The following is a 15,543-nucleotide window of genomic DNA, read 5'->3' as shown; positions in this document are numbered from 1 at the left end:
GTCTTGTCCTCTTGGAGCTTACATTGTACTGGGGGAGATAATAAAGGCATTTAAAAGAGTAAATATAATTTCGGATAATGGCCTGCACAACAAAGAAAATAGGGCAGAGTTAAGTGGATGGGCAATGAGAGCGGGGCTATTTGAGAAAGGTTTTAATAGAAGGCCCTTCTGAAGAGATGACATTTGAACAAAGGCCCTGTGGAAGGGAGACCTGGGCGGGGCTAACAGCAAGTGCAAAGGCCCTGATTTAAAGACAACTGGCAGAAATCCCACTTTGTGGGCCTTGAGATCAGAGAGCTGGCAGACATGTTATTTAGGGCCCTGTAGACCTGCAAAGGGTTCAATATTGTATTTTAAGTTTTTTTGTATAGATTCAATTGCCTGTTTAATGATAATTACAGAAAGTTATTACAAAATTTAAGAGACCAATGTCATGTTTCAAGAAACGTGTAATATAAGAGCACATTCTTTCAAAAATATTTTTATGTATTTGCTTTATTGTATACATGTGGGAACTGCACTATTTTTGGAGCTTTACTGTAATTCTAAAATTATTGTGAAGTTTAAAGAAAATAAACGAAGCTGAACGCCTTAATAATGTATTTTTTTCTGTACCGTTTGAAAGGAAATTGCTGAGGCACTTCACCTCTAAATGCTTCAGTATGTATCTTCTAAGAATATGGCCAATTCTCCTACATAACCACAAAATTACTTTCACCCCTAAGAAAGTTTTCCCAACTGAGCCAAGAATATTTTGTTTTAATCCAAACCGGGAGCCAATCAAGGTTCACACATTGCATTGGTTGTCATATCTCCATTGGTTGTTTTAATATAGAATAGATTCACATTGGATCTATTGGATCTATAGAATAAATCCACACACGCTCACACACCTTTTTCCCTATTATGTTGGTTTTTCCCAGAGGTCAGACTAGTTTCCAGTTAAATGTCCCATAATCTAGATTTGTCTGATTGTTTCCTTCTGTTGTTTAGTTTGTTCCACGCCCCCTGTTTTGCCTATACAACGGACATTGAGTCTGAAGGTTTGAATAGACTGAAGCGTTTTTGGCAAGAACATTTTCCTGGTGATAACTTCAGAAGTCATATTTTATCAGATCTGGAGATTCATAATGTCAAATGGTCCCCCTATTAGGATGCTGAGTTTGGTCACCTGGTCAAGGATATAACTGCCAGATCTCTCCTTATAAAGGTACATTTTCCCTTTGGTAATCTGAGTAGTGAAGCTTTGCAAATATTCTGTTCCCCAACCATCTCTCACCTCATGATTGTAGCAGCCATTGCTGATCCTTGCCTGAATCAAGTATTACATGGGGGAGAGGACAGATTATCGTTGAAATGAAATAAGAAGTAACTAAAGCGTTTTGATCACTAGGACGTAACCTAATATATGTATTTTTAAAGATCACTTTAATGGCTATGTACAAAAAAAAAAAATGCAGCGCAGGAGCTCAAACAGGAACAGGGAGATGATTACCATGTTTCCCTGAAAATAAGACGTAGTTGGACAATCAGCTCTAATGCATCTTCTGGAGCAAAAAATTAATATAAAACCTGGTTTTGTATTATATAAGACCCGGTCTTATAGCAAAATAAGACCGGGTCTTATATTAATTTTTGCTCCAAAAGACTCATTAGAGCTGATTGTCTGACTAGGTCTTATTTTTGGGGAAACATGGTAGGAGGCTACAATTTCCAGAGAAGAGATGGTGACTTGGACCGAGACGGTAACAGTGAGGTGGAAAGCAGTGGTGGGATTCAGGATATATTGTGAGAGTAGAGCTCACTTATTCAATTGCTGTAAGAGTGGGAGATGAGTGTATAGAAAAGAGAGAAGTCAAAAATAACTCCTAGAGAAAATTAAGGAGAGAATCAAATGCAACGTGGAATCCTGGATTAGATTCTGAACCAGAAAAAGAACATCCATGGGAGAGGTGAAATTTGTCAGGTCTATGGTATTATTGGTTAATAGTATTATACCAATTTTAATTTCCTGACAAATAATTGTACTTGGTCATGTAAGAAGTTGACATTGGTGGAAGCTGGGTGAAAGATATATGGGAGCTCTATACTATTTTTGTAACTTTTCTGTAAGTCTGAAATCATTTCAGAATAACAAGTTTAAAGAACAATTTTAAGGGCCGGCCCGATGGCTCAGGTGGCTGGAGGGAGTGCTGTGCTCCTAATGCTGGAGTTGCCTGTTTGATTCCCACATGGGCCAGTGAGCTGCGCCCTCTACAGCTGAGATTGTGAACAACGGCTGGAGCTGGGCTGCCTCGGTCTGCAGTGTGCTGCTGGCTACCGACTGCCTCCCGGTCGGCGGGAGGGAAGCACAATACTCAATACCAGCATGGGCCAGAGAGCTGTATCCTACACAACTAGACTGAGAAACAGTGGCTTGAACTGGGGGAGGGGGGGGCGAGGCTAAAGGGAGGCAGAAGAAGGGGGGAAAAATGAAGCTAATCTCCCCTTAATAATAGCCTCACTCCTAGATTTGTAGACTGAGCAATTTGGTAATTGATAGTGCCATTTCTTTAGAGATGAGGGAAGGCATAGGGAAGAGTGGGGTTATGGAGGAGGAGTTGTGGGCTTAGACATGTCAGAGAGGCCCATTTGACACTCATGTGGAGTTGAAAGTTGGGACATACGGTAATTACAGAAGAGTTGGGGGCTAGAAACCCAGATTTGGGGGGTCATTGGAATAAAGATAGTATTTGAAGCCATGCGATCAATGAACTCACCTAGGAAATGAGAGAAGACAGAGAAGGGAAGAAGTCTGAGCACAGAGTCCCAAGGCGCTCCACCATTTAGAGTTTAGATAAAGCAGGAAGAACCAGCAAAATAGACTGAGTGGGAGTGATCACGAATTTAGGAGAAAAACTGGGGTAGTGAGGGGTCCAGGAAGCCAAGAAGGAAAATGTTTCAAGGAGGCAATGTTCAGTGTGTCCAATGCAAAAGGTAAGGCCTGAGGTTTGGCAACCATAGGTGACCTTGACAAGACAATGGGAGGGAGGTGAAAGGAAGACCTCAAGTAGGGAAAATTCTTTAGAGAAGTTTTGCTACAAGGGGAGCAGAGAGAGGTGATAATAGCAGGAGAGGGAAGTAGAGTCAAGGAGTGTTTTTTTTTAAGATAGAAAAGATATTAAGATAAAGTCTTATGATACATTTGTCTGCTGATGGCATAAAAAGTTAAGCATACACTTATCATGCCCACTCTTAGCTACTTACTTATCTTATTCATGAGACCTGAAAACTTATGTCCACACAAAAACATGTACAAGGATTTTTACATCAGCTTTATTCATAATCACCAAAAATGAAATGTAACTTAAATGTCCTTCATAGAGTGAATGGATAAACAAATGGGTGTATATCCATGCCTTAGAATACGACTGAGAGTTAAGAAAGTTAAGAAAGAAAGAACTGATACCACAGGAATGAATCTTCAATTCATTTTATTAAGTGAAAGAAGGCAGATTCAAAGGCTATATACCACATGGTTTCATTTATTTGACATTCTGGAAAAAACAAAACTACAGGGACAGAGGGACAGAAAACAGAGCAGTAGTTTCCATGAGCGGGCAACGGGGGGTGGGACGGGGCTCAGAGGAGAGCTGTTGACTGACTACAAAGGGAAGGAGGAAACTCTAGGAAAGGGGTGGGACTTTTCTATATTTTGATTAGAGTGGCAGTTACATGTCTGTATACATTTGCCAAGACTCATAGAAATGTACACTATGAAGGGTAAATTTTATTGTATGTAAATTAAACCTTGATAAATTTGACTGAACAAAAAACATGGCTCCCCCAAACAGTCATTAATTACAAGGGGAAAAATACAAACTTTACGATGGAGAAACCCAGCAGACACTACCCTAACCAAGTGATCGAAGTGAACATTACCGATGATAAGACATACCAACACTGTGCCCCCTATATGATGTGATGAGAGGGGAATTTTGTGTCTGAGGCATGCTCCCCGACAGGAAAAAAACAACACTATAATCTCAATCTAATCACAGTAAAACACAAATTGAGAGACAGTCTCCAAAATAACTGACCAGTATTCTTCAAAAGTGTTGAGGTGATTAAAGACAAAGAAAAAGTAAGAAACAATCAGATTGCAGATAACTAAGGAGACATGACAACTAAATGCAACATGGTATCCTGGATTGGATCCTACAATGGAGAAAGGACATTAGTGGGAAAATGGAGGCAATCTGAAAGTTACTTAGTCAATAGTATTGTACCAATGTCAACTTCTTAGTTTTAATGCAGGTAGTATGGCAATGTAAGATACCAACATTAGGGGACATTGGGCGAAGGATATTCACAAATTGTGCTATCTTTGCAATTGTTTTTATATTTTTCCAGTTTTTAAATTAGTTTCTGGTGTACAAAGCAATGCAATAGTTAGACATTTCACCCCTCACAAAGTGATAACCTCCCTCCCCCAATCTATTGCCCCTCTGACATCATATATATCTATCACAATTCCATTGACTCTATTCCCTATGCTATATTCCATATCCCGTGACTATATATATTATAGTTGACATACGATATTATTCAACTTCAGTTTCAGGTGTATAGTTCAGTGGTCAAGCATCTACACCGTCCATGAAGTGGTCTCCCTAATAAGACATGTTCCTCTCTAACATCCTACAAAATCTTTACACTATTGATTAAATTCCCCAAACTGTCTTCCATATCCCTATGGCAATATTGTTACCAATTTATGCTGTCTAATCCCTTCCCCTTCTTCCTTATCCCTACCACCGTCCACCATCCATTCTAGCAACCAGCAGTTTTTCCTCTATATCTCTGAGATTATTTCTGTTTACTTTGCTCATTTATTCAGATCTTTAGATTCCACATATAAGTGAGATCATACGGTATTTGTCTTTCTCTGACTGACTTATTTCACCTAGCATAATGTTCTTTAGGTCCATCCGTATCGTTGCAAATGGTGCAATTCTTGTGTAAGTCTCAAAATATTTCAAAATTAAAAGTAAAAACAAAGATGTTATTATAACACGGGGACAATGCAGAGGAATGGGAGAAACAGACTGTTAGTGTTCTGCTGCTGCTATAACAAATCACCACAAACTTGGTGGCTTAAAAGAACACACATTTATGTGTGCTCTGGAGGGGGTCATAGGCAAGAGAGTTAAAACATACACATATACATATACATATACCATATACATATGTACATCAGGTATGTATATACACGTATATATTACATTTTGCATATAGGCCAGAGCTGTCTCAAATCTCTCTTCATAGTAGGCTATAGGGGTGTTTAGATATATATTTAGTAGTATATGTATATATATGTGGGGGGTGCTGAGGGAAGATGAAGTGTTCTGGTAGCTTCTATGTTTTCAGTGGAATGAGGGAGGTAATCAGCTGACTGAAGAAGGCGAGGGCCAGGGTGCTGTGGGGGATTTGAAGAGAATGAAGATGGATAACAGCCATCACGGGGAGGCAGAGTGTACATTGATAAGGGACATGCAATAGGGTTGCAGGCAGGGCTGGCGTTTGGGGTCCAGACCCACTCAGAGCCCCCTGGGAAGGCACAGAGTAGGTGAGAGAAGGATGTACTAGGGTTAGAGTTTTGCCTCAACAGTGCTCTGGAGGGGGTCATAAGCAAGAGAGTTAAAAGACATCAGAAAGGCAGTGATTTTATTGGTGGACCGTGGGACAGTGGAAGCAGGAGGAAGAGAGAAGGGAGGAGAAGGTGGGGGAAGTCAGAGATAATAAAAAGCTAACAGGGTCCATGCATTGTACATGCTGGTGAGTTTGCAAGCTTTAAAAATTTAGTTGGTGGGGAAAAGGAGAGCAAGGACAGACAAGTTGGGAAGATCAAAATACAGAGTTTGGAGGGTTACTAGAGAGTAAGGACAGTTACTGGAGAGTCTTAAGGACAAGGACAAGGGTATGATCATGAAAGTGGGTGGCATGATTAGGGGGCAACAAATAAGGGGTGCCGTTTCTTTGAGATTTAACAAAAATGCTCTAAAATTGATTGCAGTGATGGATGCACATTTCATATGAATACATAAAAAGCCATTGTGTCATACACTTTAGATGGGTGAATTGTATGGTATGCAAATTGAAGCTCAAGAAAACTTATTAAAAAAAAAAAAGATGGGTGGCTGGGGCAGGGTGGAGGCCAAGATCGATGAAAATGAGATTGGAGTACTGAGAGGTGATACTCTTGGTTTTGTCTTACTATGGTGTTTGTAACAAACCACCAAACACTGCATGGCTGAAAACAAGAAAGGTCATTTATTTCGCTCACATATCTGCAATTTGGGGCTTTGCGGGTGTGGGGCGGCTTATCTACTGCAGGAGTGTCAGTAGGGATAGCCTGGCTGGGGCTGGAAGATGTGCTTCCAAGGTGCTCTCCTTGGCTACAGGTTGGTGCTGGTGATCAGCTCTGAATTTAGCTAAGGCTGAGGGCGAGTAGCCTCAGATCCTCTCCACCTGGGCCTCTCTATCTGGCCTGAACAAGTGTCCGAAGGAAAAGAGTGGGGCAGAAGTTGCTTTTTATGTCTCAACCTTGGAAGTCACATCGTGTTGCTTTCCAAGGTGGTCTGTTTGAGGGAGTCACCAAAAGCTGGGGACATGGACTCCACGAGATGGGGTGACAAGGTTTGGAACTACCTTGTAGGAGAAGAATGTGTTCCTTTGGGAAAAGACAATCCAGTACAGGCCAGGTTTTAGCAGGATCATCATGGGGATGGTGAAACTACTAAGAATTACGACAGTAGCTTTAGAGGGATGGACAGTGAACCAGGATCTGAAAGCTTCCATGACAGAGGAGTGGCCAGAAGGGAAAGCGATGAGTTCATTAGGGAAGGATGGGAAGAGGTGTTCATGGACAGCTTGAGCTTCAAACGGGCTGGGGGTGGGAGAATTGTCTGGAAGTGACACAGGAGCAACAGTGTCCAGGCTCGGTGGTAGGAGGTATAAGAGACAGGGATGCAGGGAGGAGGGGAATCAGTTCACACAGAAAGTTCACAGACCCACATAGAGGGGTCTCTCTGTAGTCTCTGAGGATGAGAGAAAAGAGGAGGCAGAGAGAAAAGAGACCTGAGAGAAAAGATCGAGATGGGGGAACAGAGACCCAGAGACAGGGAGAGTCAAAGACCATAGAAGAGATGGTCATAGACACCCAGAGGGATGGAGGACAGAGACCCAGAAAGTGGGACACAGAAATCCAAAGGGAAGGTGACATAGCATCACAGAAATTGTAGACAGAAGAGAAAGTGCGGAAATTTGCAGGCAATTTTATAGCCTTCAGTGTCTCTCTCCACTCGTTCAGCAGAGGGCGCCCGGGATCGCATTCCCTGGAGTCCCGGTGACCAATTCCACCACTTTCCCCGCAAGCGCATCCGATGGGGCTATTTTTACGCGATGTTATAGGACACCAGCGGCTGGAAGGCCATCGTCTGTCTGTCCTTCGGTTCCTTCAAGTGACACTGCGGCATCCGCCCAGCCCACCCCCACCCGTTCCTGGCAGGCCTGGCCTCCTTTGGCGCTATACAGGGCTACAGCTCAAGTCTTGCCGGGTCTCAGAATATCTGGCAGAGAATCCAGGTGGAGACCTCGGGGGACACCCTGGCGAGGGGACCGAAGTGAGGGGAGCACATGCTCATGGTTTGCAGCTGCTGGAGCGTCCCAGGACCGGGCAAGAACCAGCAGGATAGTGGCGGAGCTGACCTAAGAGTGATGGTCAGAGAGAGATTCAGAATAAGACTCCGGAGACCCTGAGGCAGAAAATCGCAGTAATTCACAGATACAGGGGGGAAAAGATACCCAAAGGGACGCCCCAGAGAAACCCAGGGACAGAAACCGAGACAGCTAAGAGATAATGAGAGAGAAGAAACCCAGAGAGATAAGCAGAGACCCAGGCAGGGGGGAGAGACAGAGACCAAGAGAAACGAGCTAAACAGAGATGGACCCCTGAGAAACAAGAATCAAAACAGACGGAGATCCAGAGACACCAAGGCACAGGGTCCCCCAGAACGGCAAAACTGACCCATAAAGACAATCAGAGATACATCCCTGACACACACCCAAATCAAAGGCATAGCCAGACGCAGAGACATACAAGAGAATGAGAGAAAGCAAGAGGTGGAAATTTGTGACTCCAACAGAGGAGCTCAGATACTCATAAAAAAAGAGGTGAGAGACACATACGCAATAGAGACACACGGAAATCCGGAGAGACGCAGGACAGAGATCCCGGGTGACAGACGGAGGGTAAGGGGACCTGAAAACGGAATGGATGCGGAAAAAACGCAGCAAGGCAGCCGCTGGGGGAAAAGGGAGGGCGCCCTGGCAGAGGGTGCGCAGCCACGCTCTGCCCTGCAGGGGTCACGGCGCCCCCTCCCCCGCGCCCTGGCCGGAGGGCCGGGCTATTTTTACGCGTGGACACCGGACACCAGGCTGGGGCGGCGGCCGAGGCGGGGCCGGGCCGGGCGTCGGGGCCACACGTTTGTCCGCGGGTCGCCGGGGCTGCGTGCGCCATGGAGCCACGGTGCCCGCCGCCGTGCGGCTGCTGCGAACGGCTGGTGCTCAACGTGGCCGGGCTGCGCTTCGAGACGCGGGCGCGCACACTGGGCCGCTTCCCGGACACGCTGCTCGGGGACCCGGCGCGTCGCAGCCGCTTCTACGACGGCGCGCGCGGCGAATACTTCTTCGACCGGCACCGGCCCAGCTTCGACGCTGTGCTCTACTACTACCAGTCGGGCGGGCGGCTGCGGCGGCCGGCGCACGTGCCGCTCGACGTCTTCCTAGAGGAAGTGGCCTTCTATGGGCTGGGCGCGGCGGCGTTGGCGCGTCTGCGCGAGGACGAGGGCTGCGCCGTGCCGCCGGAGCGCCCCCTGCCCCGCCGCGCCTTCGCGCGCCAGCTCTGGCTTCTCTTCGAGTTCCCCGAGAGCTCGCAGGCCGCGCGCGTGTTTGCTGTCGTCTCTGTGCTCGTCATCCTTGTTTCCATCGTGGTCTTCTGCCTCGAGACGCTGCCCGATTTCCGTGACGACCGCGACAACCCGGGACTTGCCGCGGTGCCTGCCGCTGGACCGGTGAGGGGGCGGGGCCTCCGCGGAGAGAGGCGGGGTTTGGGAGGAGATGGGCGGGATCCACGGGAACCGGGCCAATCAAAACACGGGTTAACGGGCAGAAGGAGGCGGGCCTCTCAGGAAGGTGGCTGTGGGTGGGCGGGGCATGGTGGTCTTGTGGGAGGACCTGGCTAATCATAGGTGGGGCAAGGGGCTTTGAGGAATGAGCAACCCAGGGACAGGGCCTGACCAGGGCATTCCACCATTAAGAGCTGGGGCTTGGGAAGGTACAGTTATTGGGGGCGGGGCCTGAGGACCTGAATAGATGGGCCTGCCCTTTCAGAAGGCAGGGTTAAAGTAGATGAGAAACCTGGCTTGAGGAGGGCAGGAGGACAGGAGTACAGGTACATTAAGAAATCAAAGGTGGTGGGTGGAGGAAAGCCTGAAAAATCAGGGTCTGTGCACCTGACAGTAACCAATGGGAAGGATGGACTGCAAGTGGTGAGAATCGGTCCTGAAGAAAGTAGCCGAGAGAGCTGGAGACAGAAGGATGGGTCCCATAAGGCTAGGGTAGGAAGAACACATCACAGAGAAAGTTGGGCTCAGGCAGTGAGGGGAGGGCCCCCAGATGTGAAAGACAGAAAAGTCTTTAACCATTATAGTCTGGGCTGGGTTTGGGGGGGCATTGCACAAGGGAGTGGGGCCAGGGTGGGGAATCCTCCCTACCTAGAAAAATCAATGCTTGGAGTCAGGCTTTGGGAGGGAAGAGGTTGAGCCCCACTCAAGCATCATTTTATGAGGCCCCTCCAGTAAAAGATGAGGGACCATAAAGTCAGACATTCAGGGACAACCCCTGGGGTCCTTGGAAAGAGTCTATGACAACTGGATCACTGGCCGCCTGGGGCAGTGGCTACTGAGCAATTTGTAGATAAGTAGTTGGATATTTAAACAACAGATGTGGCTGTTCCATTGTGTCCCAGCCTGGTGTGGTCCTCCCTGAACCCCTTCCTTCCTGCAGTTACCTACTCGGCTGAACAGCTCCAGCCCTGTGCCTGGACCTCCACCTCGCACCCCCTTCGATGACCCATTCTTTGTGGTGGAGACACTGTGCATCTGTTGGTTCTCCTTCGAGCTGCTGGTGCGCCTGTTGGCCTGTCCAAGCAAGGCGGCCTTCTTCAAGAATGTGATGAACCTCATTGATTTTGTGGCCATCCTGCCCTACTTTGTGGCGCTGGGCACCGAGCTGGCCCGGCAGCGGGGGGTGGGCCAGCCAGCCATGTCATTGGCCATCCTTCGAGTCATCCGACTGGTGCGCGTCTTCCGCATCTTCAAGCTGTCCCGGCACTCAAAGGGCCTGCAGATCTTGGGCCAGACGCTACGGGCCTCCATGCGTGAGCTGGGCCTCCTCATCTTTTTCCTCTTCATTGGTGTGGTCCTCTTCTCCAGCGCCGTCTACTTTGCCGAGGTCGACCGGGCAGACTCCCATTTCACCAGTATCCCTGAGTCCTTCTGGTGGGCAGTGGTCACCATGACCACAGTTGGCTATGGCGACATGGCGCCCGTCACTGTGGGTGGCAAGATAGTGGGCTCACTGTGCGCCATCGCTGGTGTGCTGACCATTTCCCTCCCTGTGCCCGTCATTGTCTCCAACTTCAGCTACTTTTACCACCGGGAGACAGAGGGAGAGGAGCCTGGGATGTATAGCCATGTGGACACGCAGCCCTGTGGCCCACTCGAGGGCAAGGTCAATGGAGGGTTGGTGGATGGAGAGGTGCCTGAGCTACCACCACCCCTTTGGGCCCCCCCTGGGAAACACATGGTCACCGAAGTGTGAGGGACAGTTGAGGCCTGCAGGACCTCACACTTCCTTGGAGGGAGGCGGGAAGGGAGGGATGAAGGGGAAGGCTGGGGGGAGGGGGTTGGGTTTAGGAAGAACTAGGTTAAGTGGTAATGAGTTGGGGAACACTGAGTCTTATTGGGTCTTGAGTTGTGGTTTGGTAGCTCCTATGGGTACCTCCTTAGGTGGCAATGAATGGCTGAGTTGAGGGGGAGACTGTGCTAGTTTGTATTGTATTGGGTTGTGCAAGGCTTGTGGAGTCTTTTGGGGTAGTGTTGAAAAAAGTTTTGGTCACATAGTTTTGTGAGTTTCTTACTTCCATGTTGGGTTGGGTTGTCAGTCTGGGTGAGTCGTGTCCAACTACGTTGTGCAGGATTCTGTGGTTTTATGAGTCCCCCAGGGCCATGTTGGGTCAAATTAGGTGGCCACCCATGGCATTATTGGGACTAATTGCGTGCTCATGCGTGGTATCGTGGAGTTGAGACATGTTGGAAATTGTGTGACTTCGTGATTCTTCTAGAGCTATGTTATTTTAGGTTCTGTGAACTTGTGAGTCATGTAGAAATACGAAGAGTCAAGTGATAGAATGTGAGCTTTCTAGGTCACATCAGGTTAAGTTGGGTTGGAATGTATGACCCTATGAGTCTCCCAGGATTCTGTTGGGTTGGATTGTGTAGAGTTATGGGGCTGGAAGTTTTTCGGGGCCCCTGGAATTGAGTCGTATTGAGTTGTATTACCATTCAAGTCTCGTAGGGCCATGCTGAGCTGAGTTACATCAAGTTGTGTCATTGTGAGTCCCGTGGGAATGTTGGGTTGAGTTGGGCTGTGTGACTCCACAGGGCTATGTTGGTTTGTTTTGCATTTAGTGGTAGCACCAGAACCTGAGGATAACAGTACTGGCGAGGAATCATGTATCAGGGAGAGAGTGTGGTATTATGGACTCTGGGAGAAAAACTGAACTGGCTCGCCCAGTGTCACTCACCATAAGGGTGAGGCTGGGTTCTGTATCCATAGATTCAGTTGTTCATGAAGAGAGCCTCTGGGTCAACTAGGAAGATGTAGGCATTCCTATTTACCCACCCGCTTCGTTTTGCCATTCAAACCCCCTTACTATCTGTCCTCCCCTACAGTTTTGCTTCCAGGCATGGAGATCAGAGCCACAGGGAAGAGAGCTACGGGATGACACTGTTTGTCCTCTGTCCAGACATGATGGGGGAACAGAAACCCAGAGGAGTGAGACAGAGACCAGAGGAGGGATACAGAATCAGAGAAAGAAAGAGATACAAACCCAGAGAAGAGGGAACAAAGGCCCAAAGAGAGGAATAGAGACTCAGGGAGGAGGAGACAATGATCCAGAGGGAGGGGGATAGAAATCCGAAAAGAGAGGGGGACAGAGACCAAGAGTGGAGGATAGAGACCCAGAGGGGTTTGTCCAGCACCCAGAGAAAGAGGGACAGACACCCAGAGCTGTAGGCAGACCAGAGTGCCCCAGAGAAAGCCAAGAGAGAAAAAGTTAGTGCTCTGAGACTGAGAGAGATGCAGTCTCTATTCCATGGAATTACAAAGAAATCCCCAAATTGGGGCACGCCACCCCATCCTCCTGGCAGACAAACAGGGGAGAAACCAGAGTCTTAGAGCATGAGAATGGCTTCCCAAGTCACGCGGCCTGTCACCAGGGGCCAGGACTTGTGGCAGGCTGCCTGCCACATCAGCCTGCTGGTACGCACAAGACCTCTGAGTCTAAACAGCCTCACAGACAAGGAAACTGAGGCTCAGAGGGGAGGATGTTACCCAGAATCACACAGTCATACAGTTTCAGAAGTCTTTCAGTACTAAAAGGGCATTTCGAGGAGGAGGAAAAGGAGAAGGGGAGGGTTAAATCACTAACACATATAGGGCTTCCTATGTGTCAGGCATCATTCAAAGTACTTTACTTGTATTAATTTATTAAAACCCATCCAGTGGTTTACAGAGTGTTGTTCTTGTTCTTCTTCTTTTTTTTTTTTTTTTTTTTTTTAGCTCTAACAACGCCCCCCCTTTTTTTTGGGTCAAATGAAATTTTACCTAGAGGCACCAGGGTGACACATCAGAAGGGAACTGGTTTGAGGGGAACACACCTCTTCTGGAGCCCCTCTTGGCAACTCAGAATGCAGCTAAGAAATTCAGTTTGAAAACCTGTGATTTAAGCCAACTACCTTTAATACAGAGAGAAAGAAGAAAATACAGATTGTGGGAAGAGTTTGATAAAGGTCGGAAATAATTTAGATTGTCACTTCCCTCTGAAACGGAGAGAAAGGCACATCAGGAGACAGAAATGGAGACAGACTCCCTCACTGTTGCAGACACAAGACAGAGTCTTGGAGGCAGGTACAGAGCCCAGCATAGAGATTGGAAGAGGAGACATAGACAGAAAGGAACCCAAGATCTGCAGAGAGAACAGAGACAGAAGCTAAGAGAAACACCCACCGGGAGGAGGGGGAGGAGAGAGCAGGGCAGTGGCCTGGGAGAGCGTCAGAGGCCCAGGGTGAGGACAGAGACCCACAGGCAGGAGAGAGAACCAGAGAGTGGAGCTCAGAAATCTAGAGGGGGGGGGGAATAAAAGAAAGAAATCCAGAGGAGGGAGGGGAAACAGACTCAAAGAGAGAGGAACAGAGACCCAGACAGAGGGGGACCGGCATGGAGGGGGTGGAAAGCAGAGGGGGGAGATAGAGACCCAGAGAGGAGGGGGCAGGTACCAGAGAGAGGGGCACAGATCCAGAGAGAGGGGGATGGAGAGACTCAGAGAAAGGGAGACTGAGACCCAGAGTATGGGGTGAGGGGGGACAGATACTGTTGCCCAGTTACTTTTCTTTGTGAACTCACCTGTACTGCCCCTTTAGAGACTAGGAGTCACACAGAGTCCCTCTGGTAGGGGGCGGGACGTGCTGGTGCTTAGGGGTGGGGGAAAGTGTGGAGAGGTCAGGGAGGTGACTTGAGTGGACACTCTCAATGACTGAGAAGTGCCCCTCCCCCACCCCAATAAACAACTGCAGCCACCTTTTATGTTGCCTTGGCTGGGATGGGGAAGAGGAGAGGGGAACACCCTAATCTGGGGACACCCTTCCTGCCACCTTGCCATGCTATATTTAGATTGAGGGAGGGGTACGGGATGCCTCTTACCCCCACCCCCCAAGACAGGTGTCAGTTTTCCTCCTGAAAATAGCTCCAGGGGAGAGATGAAGTGTTCTGCAGCAGGACTGTCTGGAACTCCAACTCCCATTTCCGTCTGTCTTAGGGTCCCTCTCTCTGGCTTTATGTCTCCTTTTCCTCTCCGTTTCTGTGCCTGTCCGGGTCTGCCTTCATCTGTCACTATTCACTTTCTTTCTCTAAGGTCATTCTGTTTCCAAGTCATATCTGTCTATCTCCGAATCCTATAGTACCTTGAATTTCTCTTATCTGAGCTCAGGACAAGACCCTCTCCCCAGTCCCCACCCAGGAAATTCCAGGAGAGAGGACTATGCTGGAGAGCCCCCACATCCACTGTCTCCCGGGGCGGCGGGCCTTATCACTGCCCAAGCCCAGCTGGTTAATGTCTGGGCTGGAGCTCCTGGGAAAGTGGGGGTGAGAGCAGAGGATGGGAATCTGCCTGGGGATTGACACTTAATTGGCAAAAGAATGCAAAGGAATCTCGGGCCCAGACTCCTGGGTCTGAGGGAGGAGGTGGCTAGGGGTCCCCATTCCTGGGTCTGAGAGAGGAGGGGGCTGAAACTGGGGGAAGAAAGGGCTGGGGGTCCAGACTACTGGTCTGAGGGAAGAGAGGGCTTGGAACCCGGACTCCTGGGTTTGAGAGAGGAGGGGGCGGGCGCCTGGCCTCCTGGGACTGAGACGGGCGGAGGGCTGAACGAGCCAGGCCAGGCTTCCGAGGTCCCGGCCCGCGTGTGGAAGGCGGGATCCCCCGGCCCCTCCTCCGCCGTCGGGCGCCGCCACGCCCCCGCGCCCGACCCGGGCCCTCCTGAGCGTGTGCAGCGAGGAACCGGCGGGCAAGCGGGCGTCCGTGCAGCCAGCGAGCAGGAGGAGGAGCCGCCGCCGCCCCCCCAGGGGCAGTCGGAGGAGCAGAGGAGGACGCCCCAGGTAAGAGCCTCGGCGTCTCCTCCCCTGGGATTCCGGTGTCCCGGTCGCCCTGCCCCCGGGTAGGGAGGGACGTGGGCGGGGCTGGCGGGGGCGGGGCTTGGCGGAGGAAACTGAGGCAGGAGAAGTGTCTCAGATGAGCGGCAGGTTACCCCCAGTGAGGTCTCAGGAGTCCTGACCCCCAGCTTGAATCTTCTGGGAGTCCGTATATCTGAGTACCTGGGGAGGAGGGTCCTTGAACTTCAGAACTCTAAGGGAGGAGGGGCTGAGGGCCTGGACGCCTGGGTCTGAGGGAGGAGGGGACTGGAGGCTCTGACTCCTTAGTCTGAGGGAAGAAGGATTTGGGGTCCTGGACTTCTACATCTGGGAGGGGGAGTCTGGGGGGCTGGACTCCAAGGGAAGAGGCAGCTGGGGACCAGGACTCCTGGTCTGAGGGAGGAGGCAACTGAGGACCCTACACTCCTAGTCCTGGTTGGGTCAACATGTGCCTCTCTTCACACTCCACCTTCC

At 49.3% G+C, this 15,543-nt stretch overlaps 1 protein-coding gene across 1 annotated transcript; it reads left to right on the top strand.

Moving 5' to 3' along the window:
• The first annotated feature begins 8,516 nt into the window (after window positions 1–8,516).
• KCNA7 (potassium voltage-gated channel subfamily A member 7) lies at window positions 8,517–12,896 on the top strand. Its single transcript, XM_081031833.1, has 2 exons — window positions 8,517–9,113; window positions 10,108–12,896. The coding sequence occupies exons 1-2, from the start codon at window positions 8,559–8,561 to the stop codon at window positions 10,921–10,923; spliced, it is 1,371 nt and encodes a 456-aa protein (XP_080887959.1). The 5' UTR covers window positions 8,517–8,558; the 3' UTR covers window positions 10,924–12,896.
• The last annotated feature ends 2,647 nt before the right edge of the window (window positions 12,897–15,543 follow it).

The sequence above is a fragment of the Rhinolophus hipposideros genome (genome assembly GCF_964194185.1).
Source record: "Rhinolophus hipposideros genome assembly, chromosome: 21".
NCBI classification, from domain to species: Eukaryota; Metazoa; Chordata; class Mammalia; order Chiroptera; family Rhinolophidae; genus Rhinolophus; species Rhinolophus hipposideros.
This window is presented reverse-complemented; position numbering and strand designations above follow the sequence as displayed.